General features: G+C 36.3%; 2 protein-coding genes, 1 long non-coding RNA gene and 1 pseudogene across 3 annotated transcripts; 2 read left to right on the top strand and 2 right to left on the bottom strand.

Annotated features, from left to right (window-relative positions):
* Positions 1–813: 813 nt before the first annotated feature.
* On the top strand, positions 814–2,104 carry LOC148689923 (protein FAR1-RELATED SEQUENCE 2-like). The gene is made up of 3 exons (XM_088687136.1): positions 814–1,362; positions 1,591–1,689; positions 1,988–2,104. Exons 1-3 carry the CDS (start codon positions 814–816, stop codon positions 2,102–2,104), a joined length of 765 nt encoding a protein of 254 aa, XP_088543262.1.
* Positions 2,105–2,587: 483 nt separating this feature from the next.
* On the top strand, positions 2,588–3,054 carry LOC148689922 (uncharacterized). The gene is made up of 3 exons (XR_015957558.1): positions 2,588–2,643; positions 2,722–2,835; positions 2,956–3,054. It is a non-coding gene; the product is annotated as an uncharacterized LOC148689922 (long non-coding RNA).
* A 212-nt stretch (positions 3,055–3,266) lies between these two features.
* Positions 3,267–4,903, bottom strand: LOC137732638 (peptide-N4-(N-acetyl-beta-glucosaminyl)asparagine amidase A pseudogene; annotated as a pseudogene).
* A 158-nt stretch (positions 4,904–5,061) lies between these two features.
* On the bottom strand, positions 5,062–7,725 carry LOC137732516 (laccase-7-like). Its single transcript, XM_068471838.2, has 6 exons — positions 7,544–7,725; positions 7,134–7,285; positions 6,796–7,040; positions 6,555–6,683; positions 5,501–6,454; positions 5,062–5,401 (listed from the first exon to the last, which is right to left on the bottom strand). Exons 1-6 carry the CDS (start codon positions 7,631–7,633, stop codon positions 5,271–5,273), a joined length of 1,701 nt encoding a protein of 566 aa, XP_068327939.1. The 5' UTR covers positions 7,634–7,725; the 3' UTR covers positions 5,062–5,270.
* Between the last annotated feature and the right edge of the window lie 11,201 nt (positions 7,726–18,926).

The following is an 18,926-nucleotide window of genomic DNA, read 5'->3' as shown; positions in this document are numbered from 1 at the left end:
TAAGCATGCAAGCTTAGAATGCAAATTTCTTCTATGCAATTGATTTAGACAAAAATGGTCATTTAAGAAATGTATTTTGGGCATATGCAAGGAGTAGGGTAACATATGAAGAATTCGGTGATGTTGTAACATTTGACACAACGTACTTAACTAATAAGTACAATATGCCATTTGCTCCATTTGTGGGGTTTAATCATCACAACCAATCAATTTTATTGGGATGTGGAATCATTTCAAGGGAAGATACCGACTCCTTTATTTGGTTGTTTAAGACCTGGCATGCTTGTATGTCTGGTCATGCTTCAAGTGGAATAATTACAGATCAAGACAAAGCTATTCAAAAAATGATTAAAGTTGTTTTTCCTAATACTAGACATCTGTTGTGCTTGTGGCATATAATGAAAAAGGTTCCTGATAAGCTCAAAAGTTATAAGGAATATGAGTCCATGAACTCTTTGTTAGATAACATTGTTTATGACTCAATGACTTCTGAAGATTTTGAAGAACATTGGGCTGAGATGGTTGGATACTATAAGTTTAAAAAGCAAGCACGTATATGGTTTAGAAGCTTGTATGCAAAGAGACATCATTGGGTGCTTGTGTATGTGAAAAATAAATTTTGGGCTGGAATGTTAACGATACAAAGGAGTGAGAGCATGAATGCATTTTTTTGATGGCCATGTGAACTCCAAGACTACTTTAAAACAATTTGTGGAGCAATATGAGAATGCATTAAGGAGTAAGGTGCTAGAAGAGGCCTCTGCAGATTTTGATTCTATCTTTTCAAATGTTCGTTGTGCAACTCACTATGACATGGAAAAGCAAGTTCAAGCTATTTACACAATTTCAAAATTCAAGGAGTTCCAAAAGGAATTGACAAGTATAATGTATTGTGACAGGGTTTCAATTGAAACTGATAATGCAATTTTGGAGTACCAAATAGCTGAACGTATTCTAATCAAGGAGAACAAAAAGAAGACTGTCATTTTCAAGGTCCAGTTTAATGAGCGTGAGATTGAAGTTAATTGCAATTGCTGCAAGTTTGAGTTTAGAGGCATATTATGTAGACACGCGCTTTATGTTTTAGTTCATCATGACATTGACTTTATGCTAGATAAGTACATCATTTGGAGATGGAGAAAGGATGTGAATAGATGCCACACAAGGGTTCAGATAAGTTACAGTAATTGGGTTGCTACACCTGAAGCACAAAGATTGGATAAGATGCAGAAAACCTTTGATGACATTAAGGAATTAGCCAATGATTCTAATGATAAGTGTATGCTTGTGGTGAGAGGGATGCATAAACTAAAGGAGCAAATATGTAAACATGATGGAGCGGCTAGTAGCAATCATACCCAAGTCAGTGTATACTTATGCCATGGTTGGCTAAAGGTAAAGGTCGTCCACCATCTAAAAGGAAACAATCCAAGGTTAAGCTAGTAATCAAAAGAAGACAAAAACGACAGAAAAAGATTACATCTCATAAGGACAATACAGATGAGGAAGGAACACATGTAACAAACATATTTGTTTTATATAACTGATAAGTTGATAAATCATAACATGTTTCACTTGCAATTTTTGTAGAAATCCATAGAAAGTGATGCAATATGCCATATTGATGGTCCACCTCGTTGTAGAAGTGATAACATAGTTGCAACACAAGAGAGTAATGTTGTTGTGAAGGTATGGGATAAATATATTGATCTTCTTTTTATTTTTTTTCTTAGTTAGTAATCATTGTCATTATAATTACTATACTTACTTAGGGATGACAAAGGTTCGGTTTGGGGACGGAAATGCTATATCCATCCCCATAACCATGAAAATTAACCATATCCATAACCACAAATTAACCATCGGGGATTATCCATAACCATATCCACTGGGTAATGGATTTTCAATCGGTTATATCCATCTTCGTCAAAAAACGAAGAAAAAAAAAATTATATTTATCCAATTGACGCATTATAAATTTTTGTAGATACTAATTCCGTCATTAAATAGCAACATCCAATTACAAAAAATTAACAACATATTTGAAGTTGTTCATGATAACATGCAACAATTTCTTGACAGTGAGACTCTTGAAGAGAGATGAATCTGATAAACTTGTAATATTTGATAATTGATATATAAAATGATTCAATGAATTAATTTGGTTGAGTATAACAATAAGAGTATTGAATTGATGAGATTGTTGGTATGCCCCATGCATGATGTTCGGTGCATAATAAAGATAGTATAGGGTTTGATGCATGCATAATGAATTAGTATAGTTCGGCAAATTGAATAAAATTATACTATATATCATATATATATATATATATATATATATATATATTTGGGTCGGATTTGGGGACAGATACGGATTGGGGACCCCTATAACCATATCCAAAACCATAACTGAATAAAGTTCACAATTTTTCCCCATATTCATAACATACCCGAATTTTCATATCCAAATCCAATCCATTCAGACGGTTATCCACGGTTATCGGGTTTAGCAGTTATAATTGCCATCCCTTACTCTTTGTAATTGTAATTACTTTTATATTTGGGATTTAGCATTCTTATCTTACACAAGGAGTTCAAATTTGCATGTCTGCCAACCAATATCCTATTTTCCCCCTTACTAATGTAAGTTGTGCATTTTGTCTTATTGATATATTTGAATTGCTTTTGTGTTAGCTATTGAACAAATATTAGCTATTGTAGGAAAACATGGCTTTGTTATTGGGGCTCAGTCAAGGTGGTCATCCAAACCCGTTGTACAAGGAGTCTGAGATTGGAAATATAAGTTATCCTATTATGCATGGAAATTATGTCCAGGTAAACATTGAGAGGTTGCATATAATTTTGTTGTTGTTATTAATTAAATATTTGTTTACATCACAGAGTATAATGCTATATTTGTAGTTCTTATGGATTTTTTTCTTTCTCTTTATTTAGGGTCAACAATACACATACTGGAATGGAGGTTATAGTATGTACAATATGCATAGGTCTACTTCAAGAGGAAACGATGATGAGGAGCTCAACTAAGCAATGGAAGCAAAAAATGAAAGCAATTTCTTTATGCAGTTTGAGTTTTTGTGGATTTAGATCATATTTCTTCTATACATAGATTTCAATGCATTTCAAATATTTTGTAACAGCAGCCAGTATGCACACATGATACTCTTGTTGTATAGAAAGCGGAGTGATTTACATTGTGCTTGCAATTCATATTCGTGTCTTTAGGATCGTACAAATGGTAATGTAGTCTCCTCAGGAGCTCAACAGTTCTTCAGTAAACAGATGGCATATTTACAAGAGTTAACACATTTGGAGCCATATTTGTTCTGTTTTCTTTTCAATCAATTAGTCAAAATATTCAAAAGTATTGGATTGAAGCTTTGTTATGTTGCAACTAAGACATTCAATCCCCGCAACGAAGCGCAGGCACATTTTCTAGTTACCACCTAAGCCAAGGCAGACGGTCGACATATACTATGCATAACAGAAATCCCAATTCGACATTTATAATGTACTTATATGTTTCTTTTGCTTGTTCCAAGAAGTCAATGTACAAGTAAAGAGGAAATTTTTTGTTTGATGACATTGAGTGGATAATGGAGGATGGCGGCCTGATATGAACTGTATCGTTGAAATGGATTGTCTGATTCACTATCTGCGTATTGCCATCATTCTTGATGACCATTGTATTACCATAATGGAGGTCTTGAGTTGCATCAGTTGTGATATTCCCATAGGAGGACTTCACCCATCCAGTCGATGACACAGACCTGCCGACCCTTGTCAAAAATGTGCCATTTAAACCCTTGAAATCCAAAACCAATGAAACAACAAGGGGCAAGCTACTATGCTCCAAAAGCCCTCCTTCAGTTTTTGTGCTCCGCTTGTCCAACCAAAGATGCAAATTCACGTCAACACACCAAATATTCAACACATTTGTGACACTAAAACCAAACTTGTGGCTCTTCCCATCCAATATCTTTCCTAAAAAGGACGTGATTTCAATATCATAAGAAGGGAGATTGTACGAGCCAATCACAGTAATTGGACTCCACAGGAGGGGATTGAACCCTCCAGTGAAAATCACAGTAAAAGGCCAGATTGCACCAACAACCTTACCATCTAAACTCACCACAACCTCCCTAAAAGGCCCGTTTCCAGGTGTACCTCTAAGATTGTTTACAGCAATGTACTCATTCGGAGCATTTGAATACCAAAACTCATCATTCTCATGAAATGAAACATATACCTCCAACACAGCCCTATAAGCATTCTGTGGAATCTTAAATTCCTTCAACTGTGTATCGGTCGAATAATGGATTTCAAGCCACAACCCATCATTCAAAGGCAGATTTCTCGAAATGGGCAAGATCAAATCCGCCCAATAATGGTACCCAGAATCCAAATTTCCCAAATTTTGCTCATAGTTATAATTCAAATTTTTCTCAGCAGGGTAAAAATGGATGCTAATATTCACATGGTAAATCCCTGTGCATGTTTTATCTACCAAATTCCCAAGATAATTTGATTGTTCTGAAGCAAAGAATAGTACCTTGTGACGTCCTTCTTGACACTCCAAACAATCCCATTCTGCGTTGACTAAGCCGTGTAGCTCCTGAGAAGCTCAACGCCACCGAGCCAAACCCCGAAAATCCGATCATTGGTAGTCCACACTAACGTGAAAAAAACTGGGTGAAAAAAAAATTACGAGAAAAAACTGGCGTGGAAGAAGAAGTGGCAGAAGAAGCAGGATTAAACGGGGAAGTAAAAAAAACTGGGTGAAAAAAAAATGACGTGAAAGGACTGGCGTGGAAGAAGAAATGGGAGAAGAAGCAGGATTAAACGGGGAAGGAAGAGGACTCTTATATGCCACAATCGCCATTTAATTTCAACTTTTTTTCTTTTTTTAATTATTGGTTTATTAAATGGTTTTTAATTTAAATAGAATTCTGATTAATTTAAATGATGTGTCTGTTTATATCAGATGCCACATAAGTTGATATATAAATGTGATATAAAAATATGATAAGAATAACATTACTGTAACCTAACAGACACCTCAATTATTAATATTTTATAATTTATTTTGATTTTAGTCAAACAATGATGACCAACTTACACAATACATTTTGTCACAAGGTTTATTACAAGGTGATTCACTTGTAACCAAACGAATGAAATTGACCTCGTTATTGTAATTTCAAGAATACAAAATGAAACAATATTTTGAGGTGTCTTCCAAACAACTTCTAACATTTGGGTAGATCAAGTGGTGGTGGAGGCAAAGTAGATTCTGGCGTCCCTCCATTTTCAACCTCAAAAGCCATGGCTAGCCCCCACGGCAAATGAACGTCTAAATGACAATGCATGTACCAGATACCTGAAACAATAATTTAAAACAAATAATCAAAACTTAATTATTTATAACATATTAAAAATACAAAGAAACTTAATTAATGAGATGATTAAGAAAACTAACCAGGATTATTTGCTTGAAACCTGATCACAGCCCATCCTCCAACCGGCACACCAATTGTGTTGCGTACTTGCGGATTAACGAAGTTAAATTTTTTGGGGTCATTAATCGGGTCGTAATTTCCAAACCCTTGTGCCAATACATGGAAATTGAAGCCATGCAAATGCATCGGGTGGTTCTCGATGACCAAAAACGCTGTGTTCTGAAACACCAATTGTACTGTCGAATTGAACTTTAGCGTCTTGACCTTGGTTGATTTTGGCGCAAATATTAGGGATAGGTCGAGGCTAAGGTTCGTGTCTGTGTAGTCAAACTTGACTGGAGGCTCGCTAGGAAAATCTCTGGTGTAAACCCCGCTCGCGTTGTTAAAATGTGCTTCCAGCATGGATGTATTGGTTTGGACCATGAATGACTGGTTGTTCATGCTCGCGGACAATCGGTCATTGAATAAACCTTGACACGTGGCATTTTCGGGACACATCGCCAAGTTAACACCGATTGTCACGAACATGTGCTCATCCACTTTGCGTGGGACTGGGACCCAGTAGGGCCCATCAGGGAGGCCGGTGAGATTGGTGAAGAACTTGTTGGCCAATGGCGTGTCATGAGGGTTGGGCATGGGGGGCATAATGGGGGTTGATGACTTGTAGCCCTTGTAGACGATGATGCCTCTGGTTGTCGAGTTATCAAAGGCGACGGTATCGTCAGCACTAGCGTAGGGAGTGGCAGCCATGTAATAAGATCCATTAAGTTGATTGAATTTGACGAGAACATCGGTGGTCTGACCGGGTGCAATAACCACCACGTCTGTGACATAAGGAGTCGTGTAAGAGGCGTCGATGGCAACAACTTTCATGTTGTGGTTGGCTATCTTGAAGAAGAGCTGGGTATTTAGTGCAGCATTGATTAGGCGTAACAGGTAAGTCTTTCCTCTCACCACACTGAGTTGATATGTTTCTGATAATTTGATGTCAATTTGTTAATATTCACCATGTAAAAATGACATATAAACTAAATTAATAAATTTATGAGTATGCATGCATGCATTGTTACGTACGATTTGAGGAGCAGCCGTAGAGATCGCCGGGAAGTCCATTGATGGTGTAAGCATTTGAAAGGTTAGGAGCTATTCCTTTGGATAGGCCTTCTTGCTCAATGTCGACCACATTGCCACTGTACCAATCTCCTGCAATTCCATCAAACAGTTAAAATATAATTAGTCATCAAATTTACCATTTGAAGTACGTATTAAGATTAACGTTAAACAAGTTGAATGGTATAGTTTAATCGTTAATTACCTAATATGATGGGAAATTCTTTGGCGGGCTTGGGAAAGGGGAAGGATCGACCGGCTTTTGGGTGTATTATAAGCGCTCCGTGGACAGTTGCGCGGAGCCACGAAATGTGGGCATGCCACCAAAGGGTGCCTTCTTGTCCAGTCATATTAAATTTGTAAGTATAGCTTTGTCCGGGGGGTATAGGACATTGAGTTACGTATGTTGGCCCATCTGCCCATGCACTCAGAAGCTGAAAGACTCCATGCCTGCATTAAGAAAGAAACTATACAACGTGAACAAAACATAACTCAACATTCCCTTTGGGGGTTGTTAAATGGTTTTAGATCATTTGTGTTTACCAGTGAATACTAATGTTATAGGGCGATTGATTTAAAACATGGATGATAACTGTGTCTCCATCTCGTGCATATATGGTTGGTCCAGGATAACTCTCATTCACTACAGTAATCGATTGATTTTGGCACAATCGGGTAACAGTCAGGTTGTTCACCTGAAAACAATGAAAAAAAAGTGTCATGACTACTATTATTCAAAGGAAACATTCAAACATTTGGTGAGGAAATATGCATGAGAAAATAAGATTCCCAAAGGACTCGTTCGAAATTGTCTCTGAAAACCTCTTCAATGACCCAAAAGTACTTAAATTATTTTTGTTAAATTGAATCAGATGTATTTTTAAATGCTATACTGTGCTTTTAGCCATTCTAGAAACATTAACGAGTGTAACCAAAATTGAGGCAAGACTTACACTGAACGAGTGCTCAACAATTGCCCCAGAGGCTACTGAGGAAGCCAATAGAGCTAGAGCACAAGCTAGCACAAAGGCTAACCATGCCATTTGGGGAACAAATTAAAAGAGCTATCTCAAGGGGAAAAGAGAAGTCTGAGAATCGGCTATTGTTATGGAGATATTATATTACTCTTCTGATATCTCAGTGGTCTATAGATGCTATGTTTATATAGGCATTTGGAAGGCATTTGCTAACCCATTTTTACCCCACTTGCGTGACGAATTAGCAAACAAATTTGCATTTATTTTGATAAGGACTTTGAAATTTTGAACATACAGGCATATAAAATGACTTTGGTATATATTAATATATCCAGTAACAGTTTGATTAAATCGGTGACTCATCAGAGAATGCTAGCATAAAGATATGAACAAAGCCAGAAACTTGGTTCTTCAAGCAAAACAACCAATAACATCATTTTGACTGTGTCCAACCACAGTTTACAGGCTGGCGAACTAAAAGAAAAGGGAACTCCCGCGGTGTACTAGAAACACGTTTAGATTTGAATATTACTCAATGTAAACATATTAAGACATGCATTTTCCCAGTAAATAACTTAGCTCTGAAGAGACTTCAATAGAATCGGTTCCATTTGTGTAAATATATATATATAATTTTTTATTATTATTATATTTAATTTAGGAGCAGTTCTTAGTACTTAAGAAATTACAGGGTTAATATTACATCCCGAGTACTCTATATAAAATTTATTATTAATCGTATGTTGTACTTGTCGCCCTTTACCTTTAATACTCATATTTTGTGTTTTACTTTATCTCATTCCATGATCCATCAATTGAGTTAAATGATACATTAGTTTTGTTGATGTGGCATGGATTAATTCAATTCTTTTAAATATGTTCAGCTCGTTTTCACAATTGGATAATCTAAAACCCCAAAGATCACCTTGGCATGAAATCGCCCAGTTTTTAAAGATTGTCATTATCCCATAAGAGAATTTAGAGAGCAAAATGAGATATTGTGCAGAATACAAAAGGAATAAAAAACAAGATAAAAGTTTGTTAAAAAAAACAAGATAAAAGTTCAACGCATGTGTATTTTCTTATGAGTAATTGTAAGATCCCACATCGTCCAGGGGAGTGATCCTTATATGTGTATTCCCATCTCTACCTAGCACGAGGCTTTTTGGGAGTTCACTGGCTTCGGGTTCCGTTGGAACTCCGAAGTTAAGCGAGTAACGCGCGAGAGCACTCCCATGATGGGTGACCCACTGGGAAGTTCTAATGTGAGTTCCCAGAAACAAAACCGTGAGAGTGTGCTGGGGCCCAAAGCGAACAATATCGTGCTATGGTGGAGTCGGGCCCGGGAAGTGGTCCCACCCAAGCCGGGATGTGACAATTTGGTATCAGAGCCTAACCCTGGCCGTGGTGTGCCGACGAGGACGTCAGACCCCTAAGGAGGGTGGATTGTAAGATCCCACATCGCCCAGGGGAGTGATCCTTATATGTGTGTTCCCATCTCTACCTAGCACGAGGCTTTTTGGGAGCTCACTGGCTTCGGGTTCTATTGGAACTCTGAAGTTAAGCGAGTAGCGCGAGAGCATTCCCATGATGGGTGACCCATCGGGAAGTTCTAGTGTGGGTTCCCAAAAACAAAACCGTGAGGGTGTGCTGGGGGCCTAAAGCGGACAATATCGTGCTACGGTAGAGTCGGGCCTAGGAAGTGGTCCCGCCCGAGCCGGGATGTGACAGTAATGTTATTCATACTATGTTTTTATACCCCTTTTTCATTCCACCTTAGGTGACACTTGATGTGGACAACCATATCATTTGAATTAATTAGATTTTTAAATTTAGTTCATTATTTAATAAACTAATAATTAAGAAAAACTAGTTAATTAAATGATGATTGTGGTATACGAGAAGTCTTTCTCCTTCCTTTCCTTGGGTTTTGCAAATTTTTCAAATGATGTGGCTATCCACATCACCTAAGATGATATGAAAATGTGGTACAAAAATATGGTATGAATAACATTTCAAAATATATAAAAATCCACTAATTAAACAAACTTCAACCCTAAACTTTAATAATATTAAAATTTGCGGGTCCAAAAAATAGAAATGATAGGTTCACACTTAATATGATTATTTTTTTTATTTTTTATGTTAACAGTAATGCAAGTAGTATTAAATAAGGATGAGAATCATCTCCGGATCCTCTTCGTGGAAATCCTAGGGATCCTCATATTTTAATCGTTCATTGTACATCGTGCGACTAGTTTTCGTCAGGTACTATTTATGTTTACTTTTAAATAAAGAAAGTTAAATGATTTCTAATCACACGATATACAATGAATGATTAAAATGTGAGGATCTCTAGAATCCCTACAATTTGAATCCGGATGAGATCCAAATCGATTAAATAAATAGTCAAAACTGCCTATCCTATATTTTTATGAAAAGTAATCTTTTACTTACTATCTCTGCAAATTGAAAATTATTTAATTAGCACAGAAAATAAAACATGATAACGTGTTTAGTTACGCGTTTACACCATTGCTTTTCTGCTGTAAGGTGATCCATGCATAGGTTGCATATGATTTAATATTCTTGTAAATAAGGTGCTAAATTTCTATTTATGTGTCAAGGTTCTAAGCTCCTCTAACTCAAAATACAGGAAAAGTCAAAAAAAATATATCATAACTCATTTGTTGGTTCAGTGGAAATGTTTGGCTTCCTTCAAAACATGAAGCTACCTTTTTAGTTACTAGTTTTTTCTTATTTTTCAAATTTACTCACCATTCATCTATCCAAATGCATAGAAAGTTATAAAATTCAAGTCCCTTTGGAATCTTTTTTTTATATTTCAACTTCCCAATATCTTAATTCCTATCGAATGTTTAAAGCAGCTATCACATGATCTTGAATATCGTACTTAAAGGTAATCACAACTTTGAATTTTTATTTTGCTTTTTCAATAATTTATTATTTAATGAATTATTTTAATATTCGATTTGTTAGTTTGATGTTGATTTTAGGAAAAAAACGCAACATAAACAATTGGCGTTGAATTTATTAAACTCGTTAATTAAATTTTATTGTTCTTTACTTTCTTGATCATCAAGTTTTATTGTTCTTTACTCTCAATCTTAGACTCTTGACTGCGAAATTTAGTACATTTGCATCTGAAAATGTGAGACGTGTAATATTTACGTAGTGTTTGTGTCACATCCCAGCCCGGGCGGGACCACTTCCCGGGCCCGACTCCACCGTAGCACGATATTGTCCGTTTTGGGCCCTGACCACGTCCTCATGGTTTTGTTTTTTGGGAACTCACACGATAACTTCCTGATGAGTCACCCATCATGGGAATGCTCTCGCGCATTACTCGCTTAACTTCGGAGTTCCCATGGAACCCGAAGCCAGTGAGTTCCCAAAAGTTTTATATATTTTATAAATAACATTTTAATACAGGAAAAGTCAAAAAAAAATATATCATAACTCATTTGTTGGTTCAGTGGAAATGTTTGGCTTCCTTCAAAACATGAAGCTACCTTTTTAGTTACTAGTTTTTTCTTATTTTTCATATTTACTCACTATTCATCTATCCAAATGCATAGAAAGCTATAAAATTCAAGTCCCTTTGCAATCTTTTTTTTATATTTCAACTTCCCAATATCTTAATTCCTGACGAACGTTTAAATCAGCTATCACATGATCTTGAAGATTGTACTTATAGGTAATCACAACTTTGAATTATATTTTGCTTTTTCAATAATTTATTATTTAATGAATTATTTTAATATTCGATTTGTTAGCTTGATGTTGATTTTAGAAAAAAAACGCAAGATAAACAATTGGCGTTGAATTTATTAAACTCGTTAATCAAATTTTATTGTTCTTTACTCTCTTGATCATCAAGTTTTATTGGTCTTCACTCTCAATCTTAGATTCTTGACTGTGAAATTTAGTACATTTGCATCTGAAAACGTGAGACGTGTAATATTTACGTAGTGTTTGTGTCACATCCCGGCCCGGACGGGACCACTTGGCGGGCCCGACTCCACCGTAGCACGATATTGTCTGCTTTGGGCCCCGACCACGCCCTCACGATTTTATTTTTGGAAACTCACACGAGAACTTTCCGATGAATCACCCATCCTGGAAATGCTCTCGCGCGCTACTCACTTAACTTCGGAGTTCCCATGGAACTCGAAGCCAGTGAACTCCCAAAATGCCTCATGCTAGGTAGGGATGGGAATATACATATAAGGATCACTCCCTTGGGCGATGTGGGATGTCACAATCCACCCCCTTTAGGGGCCTGACGTCCTTGTTGGCACACCACGACCAGGATTAGGTTCTGATACCAAATTGTCACATTCCGGCCTAGGTAGGACCACTTCCCAGACCCGACTCCACCGTAGCACGATATTGTCCACTTTGGGCCCCGACCATGCCCTTACGGTTTTGTTTTTAGGAACTTATACGAGAACTTCCCGATGAGTCACCTATCCTGGGAATGCTCTCACGCGCTACTCGCTTAACTTCGGAGTTCCCATAGAACTCAAAGCAAGTGAGCTCCCAAAAGGCCTCATGCTAAGTAAGGATGAGAATATACATATAAGGATCACTCCCCTGGTTGATGGGGAATGTCACAGTTTGTATATCTATCTTCTTTTAATATTAATTTTTAATGATATTTGATGTAGAAATATAATTTTTTATGCATTTAGCGAATTCTTTTTTTCTACGTATCATGTATAAAAAACTGAGGGTTAAAGAACTTTAGAGCCACATTTCAAAGGCTCGCCTAAGACCTCCTAAATTCTCAGGGCCAGCCTGCTATTCAGCCATCGACAAATATTTGGATTTCGTTATGTTTTGTTTTTGTTTTTTTATCTGAGTAATACTATATTGTTTAGTTAATTAAATATACAATGATGAGGTTTATTTGTTCTTCTTTTTATATAACGTGGGAGGGAGGATACCATATATATTGTTTAGTTAATTAATATACAATGATGAGTTTTATTTTTTATAAACGAATATGACATGGAAATATATATATATATATATATATATATATATATATATATAACAATGAATATTTGCTTCTGGAGAGCTCGAGGGGGAGATCAATCTGAAGACTTTTGAAAAAGTTAAGATCTTATGATCATTTCTAGCCGCTAGCTGTTGCTTCGATTTCCCAACATCGTAGCTGACCATTCGATGAAACCCTAAGCCACTACACGTACATTTCCATCTTTGACCGATTAAAACCCAGAAATTTTTGCTAGGTAGAAATCGTGAATCTTACCTCATGTCATATTGAAAATTCGTTAATAGTTTCGTAATTAAGCTACCAACCTAAACAACTGTCTATAAATTATCATCTTTACTGGCCATATTGTTGACAAAATATCTACTTTATTGATATTTTACTAAAATCAAGTTGCTCACTTTGCCTTGGCATTCAAGGATCAACACCATTAGTCCCGACAACCAAGGCGTTACTCCCAACAATCACCGAAGCTATTTTTATTTGTACTCGCCATTAAGCTAACGTTGGTGCCCATAGGCTCACATGTTTTGGTCTCCCTACGAGTCAAGTTTGTGGTATGGTTCTCTCCTCCAAATTTAATCTTAGATTTACTTGTTGAGGAAAGTCTGTTGCCTTGATTGGCTCTTTGTAATGAACTAATGATTTTTTTATTAATAAATCTAATATCGTTTCCTTAAAGAAAAAAATTAACACCATTTTGAGAGAAATATTTTAATTTGGTCCACTAAAGTAAGGTTAAACAAATTCTTCTATGGAATCAACTGAAGTTAGGTAGTACTTGATGGTTCGGTGATAAATTGAAAATGTATCCAGAAATAGAAGTACTGGAAGACCCCTAAAAATTCACACACGTAAAGACCTTTGATCGAGTTTACCAGGTGTGGAAAGTTAGTCTCCTAAACTTCCAACAATTTTATTATTTGAGAGAGATTAAATAAAAACTTCATGTTCAACATGATTATCCTTATTATTCACATTTTTTCTGTAGATTTTCTGGTTTTAAGTTTCAATGTATATTTCATATGTATGATGTACAAGAGTGAGACGGTTATATAAGAGAAGAGAGAGGGAAAAGAGATGGAGAGGATGGCTGCTGCAAGCAGCCAACAAGAAGGAAGAAGGCATGTTGCCTACCTAACCTAAACCTTACACAAAGACATTACCCCAATCAGTCTCCTCCCTTAAATCTAGGGAAAATTGATTTACAATAATACATTTAGCTTTACCTTACCCTAGAGATTTACCCTAGGGGTCACCCTTGGTAGCAGACTCTAAAGTCCCCATGCATTGGAGTGCACCATTTCAAAAAGTTTACTTGTCCTAGACATTGAGTTACCAAAAGGTAGTCTAGTAAACTTAGAAAAATGACAAGTATCACAAGTAAAATGAGATTTACAAAAAATTGGCAACAATTTAGACAAGATAACTTCAGAGGGGTGAGCTAATCTTTTATGCCAAAGTTGGTTTTCATCTATGGACTTTGATTGAGCTTGAAGGACCTGAGTAAAACATGTGTTCTTGCACAGGTAGTAAAGTCCATTGATGAAGACCCCTTCACCAATCATCTTCATGGTGAGAACATCCTGAAACATCACATTATCTAGTGAGAAAATGGCACGGTGATTTAGGGTGTTTATGATCTTTCCAATTGACAGAAGTTGGAAAGGAAAGGTTGGTACATATAAGGCAGTGGAAGGTGTTTTGTGTGAGAGTAAGTTTATTTCTCCTTTTCCCAAAACTAAGACATTTTTTCCATTTGCAACAGACACATGTGAGGGATTTGAAAAACGTTTAAAATGATGCAAATTTGTGACTTTGTCTTATGATTTGTGGATCCTAAATCAATTATCCAACAATCATTTTCAATACTAGTTAATAAAGTAGTAGTGAATGCCTTAAGTATACCTGGTGCTTCATCCCTTGGAACTTTCTCATTTCCAGCAAGAAAGCCAGCAAATTGTCCCAACATGGCTGCATGGCTGTTCTCTTCATTTCCTTGGGCTTGTGAACCTCCTCCGTGTCCCTTACTTTAAAGATAAGTTGCAAACTCATTGATAAGTGACAATGGATTGGCAGTGAACTCCATGGATCCTTGTGAGGCAATAGAGGGATAAACACTCTCAAGTTGGGCCTTGTAATGAGGTTGAAATTGCTGTGAGAACCTTGGTATCATTTTTCCATCTTTGCTGAACTTAGGCTTGAGTTCAGGATGAAGTTCCCAACACTTATCTTCCACATGGCCAACACCATTACAATATTTTCATTTCAAGTGTGTATTTCTACCTTTGTACACCTTAACCTCTGAGGTCTTGTAATTTGAGGCATATGCACAAGTCTCAGTCAATCTTGGGTTGTGCTCAGTATTCATCATTTTCTTCCTTGCTTCTTCTCGTTGGATAGTTGCACAGACATTGTTGAAAGTGGGTAGATCTTGACTCATCAAGATATGACTCCTTAGATTCTCGTACTCAAAGTTGAAACTCCTTAACAGCTAGTAGATTCTATCTTCCTCGGCTCGTTTTAGGAGAATGGTAGGATCTGTGGTATATGGAAGATATACATCCAACTCATTCCACATGGTCTTGAGGCTTCTAAGGTGTTGAACAAATGTTTTCCCTTCTTGTTAAGCACTGGCAATGTCCTTCTTAAGTTGAAAGACACATGTATAGTTGTTTTGATTTCCATACATGTCCTGCAAGGTTTTCCAAAGCTCACATGAAGAATTGTAGTAGCTAAAAATCTCAGCAACATGTTTCTCCATAGTGTTAAGCTGCAAAGACACGACAAGTTGATCCTTGCAAAGCCATGCACCGTATACAGAGGAGGTGTTGTCTGGAGCTTCAACGCTTCCATTTACAAACCCTAATTTCCCTTTGCCTCTGAGAGCTAGAGAAACAGATCGAGACCAAGGGAGATAATTAAACTCATTCAAGAGAACTAAACAATAACATTAATTAGTGTTAACCTCAACGTCTGAGAAATTTAGGGGAGAGACTATGCTGAGTTTCCTCATCATGGTTCACTGAACTTTCTTCAGTCATGGCTCAAATTTTTGAACGAAACAAATGAAGCAACAAGAATTGGTAGAAACAGGTCACAAAGGAACTTGCTCTGATACCATGTAGAGTTTCTAGTTTTAAGTTTCAATGTATATTTCATATGTGTGATGTACAAGAGTGAGATGGGTATATAAGAAAAGAGAGAGGGAAAAGAGATGGAAAGAATGGTTGCTGCAAGCAGCCAACAAGAAGGAAGAAGGCACCTACCTAACCTAAACCTTACACAAAGACATTACCCCAACTAGTCTCCTCCCTTAAATCAAGAGAAAGTTGATTTACAATAATACATTTAGCCTTACCCTTACCCTAGAGATTTACCCTAGGGGTCACCCTTGGTAGTAGACTCTAAAGGCTAGGAAAGAACACATTTCAACATTTTCACTTTCATTTTTTCGTCTTGATGACTATGAGAAATAAGACTATGAAGTTGATTAAGTGGAAAGTGGCAACCAAGACATGGTTTTTCTACTTATGATTTGCGCCTTGCGCGTAAGTTCTGTTCATGTTCCTATCAAATATTATATAGGATGATTTTTTTTTTTTTAATATTTTCAATCCGCAAATCATGTCATTAAAATAAATTATATTTTTTTATATCAGTATAATTTATTTTTTTAATATTTTCAATCCCACAAATCATGTTCCCCAATCGTAGCCATTTTTATACAAGTATAATTTATTTTTTAATATTTTCAATCACACAAATCATGTTCCCCAATCGTAGCCATTTTTATACAAGTATAATTTCTTTTTTAATATTTTCAATCCCACAAGTTATGGATTTTATTTAAAATCTCATTAATAAAAGTAACTACAAATATCAAAATTTAATTTAAAATTATAATAACCTACATAAAAAATGAATTATTGCATTAATTTCAGGGACTTTAATAAAAAAACTGAAAATGTTTTAGTAAAAAAACATTGATAAATTGGTACCGCATCCAAAGTTATCCAAAATTAATTAACATGTTTATTATTATTTAAAACAACAAAACATGTGTTAAAATATCATTGGACCAAAATTAAAAGGTGAATATGTAGGGTAATGAGTACCTAAATTATTCTATTATATTTGTGCAGTGGCGAAGCCATGTAAAAGCTACCCGTGGCCAGGGATGGATAGAAATAGGGACAAGGTGGTCCTAGGACCACCCGAGTCTGGAAAATATACACGTGAAGTCTTTAAGAATCATTTGAATGTTTGGTACAGGTTCATTTTGGCCTAATAAATGTTGAGAGTTCTCGTCTTTGGGAGGCTGAAAGAGAGAAAATGGAGGAGCCTCTGTGGCTGCTTTTGCTTTGATGGGTTGAAAGCTAACGCCTTTTTCTATGCCTTTTGTGGGGAAATAGCTTCTGGGTCTTGGGGAGCATCCATTGTTGGAACCTCTAAACTGCTTCTTCACATATACGTCAAAATTAATAACATAGAAAATTTTTAAAAATAAGAGAGAGAGAGAGAGAGAGATGAGGACATGTGGATTGGAGATGAGACAGTGGGAAGGGTGATGGAGAGGAAGAGAAGAGGCCATCGGGGGGAGAGAGAGAGAGAGAGAGAGAGAGAGAGAGAGAGAGAGAGAGAGAGAGAGAGATGAGGACATGTGGATTGGAGATGAGACAGTGGGAAAGGTGATGGACAGGAAGAGAAGAGGCCATCAGAGAGAAGAGATAGCAGCAAAAGGGGAACTGAAAGGGGAATGGGTTTCAGGGTTTTTATTTTTATTTTTTAAGAGTACATTATTATATTTTAAATCCATAAAAAAAAAAAAATACCACAAGCTACAAATTTAGCAATTACATCAGCATAAATGTGACTGTCACGTCAACTCTTAACGGATCAATAGATGAAAAATGTAACAGATGTATTATATTGAAATAAAATAGTATTTGAGTTATGAAAGTGAAATGTTTTGAAGATATTATATGAGATTGCAATAGATCTCAAACCTGAAATGATAAAATGTAATTTACCCATCATCTAATGAATAAATTTTAGTGTACGAAGACTCTTAAATTATTAAGTTGATGCCTTTATTATACTATACAAGCAAACAAAAAAAAATCTATTTTATTTTTTATTTGAAGGCGACAAAAGAAAGTTAAAATATAGCAGGAATGGTGAGTTGAAGAAGGATTAGACCAAAACAGATGACCAGAGAAGTTTGAAAGATGGAGGAAGCAAGGGGAGGAGAGTTAAAGAATGTTCTGATGGCAAAGTTCAAAGAAGGAACTTCAGAGAGCCAGATCGAGCAGCTCATCGAACCCTTTGCCAACCTGGTCAACCTCGTTGAGCCCATGAAATCCTTCCACTGGTACACAATACCTCTTCCCTAATCTCTTTCTTGATTCTTTTCCACAAAAATAGATCCTCTCCGGATCTCTTCCTTCAAAGCTCGCGGATCAAGTGATCCGTACTCTTAAAATTTGATCTAATGGTTCTTGAAATCCGAGCCTATGAAAGTTATAATAATTTTTTACCGTTGGATTAAATTTCAAAAACCCGGATCATTTGATGTAGGCTTTTGAGTTAGTACCAAATAGCTGAACGTATTCTAATCAAGGAGAACAAAAAGAAGACTGTCATTTTCAAGGTCCAGTTTAATGAGCGTGAGATTGAAGTTAATTGCAATTCCTGCAAGTTTGAGTTTAAAGGCATATTATGTAGACATGCGCTTTATGTTTTAGTTCATCATGACATTGACTTTATGCCAGATAAGTACATCATTTGGAGATGGAGGAAGGATGTGAATAGATGCCACACAAGGTTTCAGATAAGTTACAGTAATTGGGTTGCTACACCTGAAGCACAAAGATCAGATAAGATGCAGAAAACCTTTGATGACATTAAGGAATTAGCCAATGATTCTAATGATAAGTGTATGCTTGTGGTGAGAAGGATGCATAAAATAAAGGAGCAAATATGTAAACATGACGGAGCGGCTAGTAGCAATCATACCCAAGTTAGTGTATACTTACGCCATGGTTGGCTAAAGGTAAAGGTCGTCCACCATCTAAAAGGAAACAATCCAAGGTTAAGCTAGTAATCAAAAGAAGACAAAAACGACAGAAAAAGATTACATCTCATAAGGACAATATAGATGAGGAAGGAACACATGTAACAAACATATTTGTTTTATATAAGTGATAAGTTGATAAATCATAACATGTTTCACTTGCAATTTTGTAGAAATCCATAGAAAGTGATGCAATATGCCATATTGATGGTCCACCCCGTTGTAGAAGTGATAACATAGTT

This window comes from Pyrus communis, chromosome 16 (assembly GCF_041283825.1).
Source record: "Pyrus communis isolate YQ-2024b chromosome 16, ASM4128382v1, whole genome shotgun sequence".
NCBI classification, from domain to species: domain Eukaryota; kingdom Viridiplantae; phylum Streptophyta; class Magnoliopsida; order Rosales; family Rosaceae; genus Pyrus; species Pyrus communis.
Note: the sequence above shows the minus strand (reverse complement) of the source record. Positions and strands in the feature narration are given on the sequence as shown.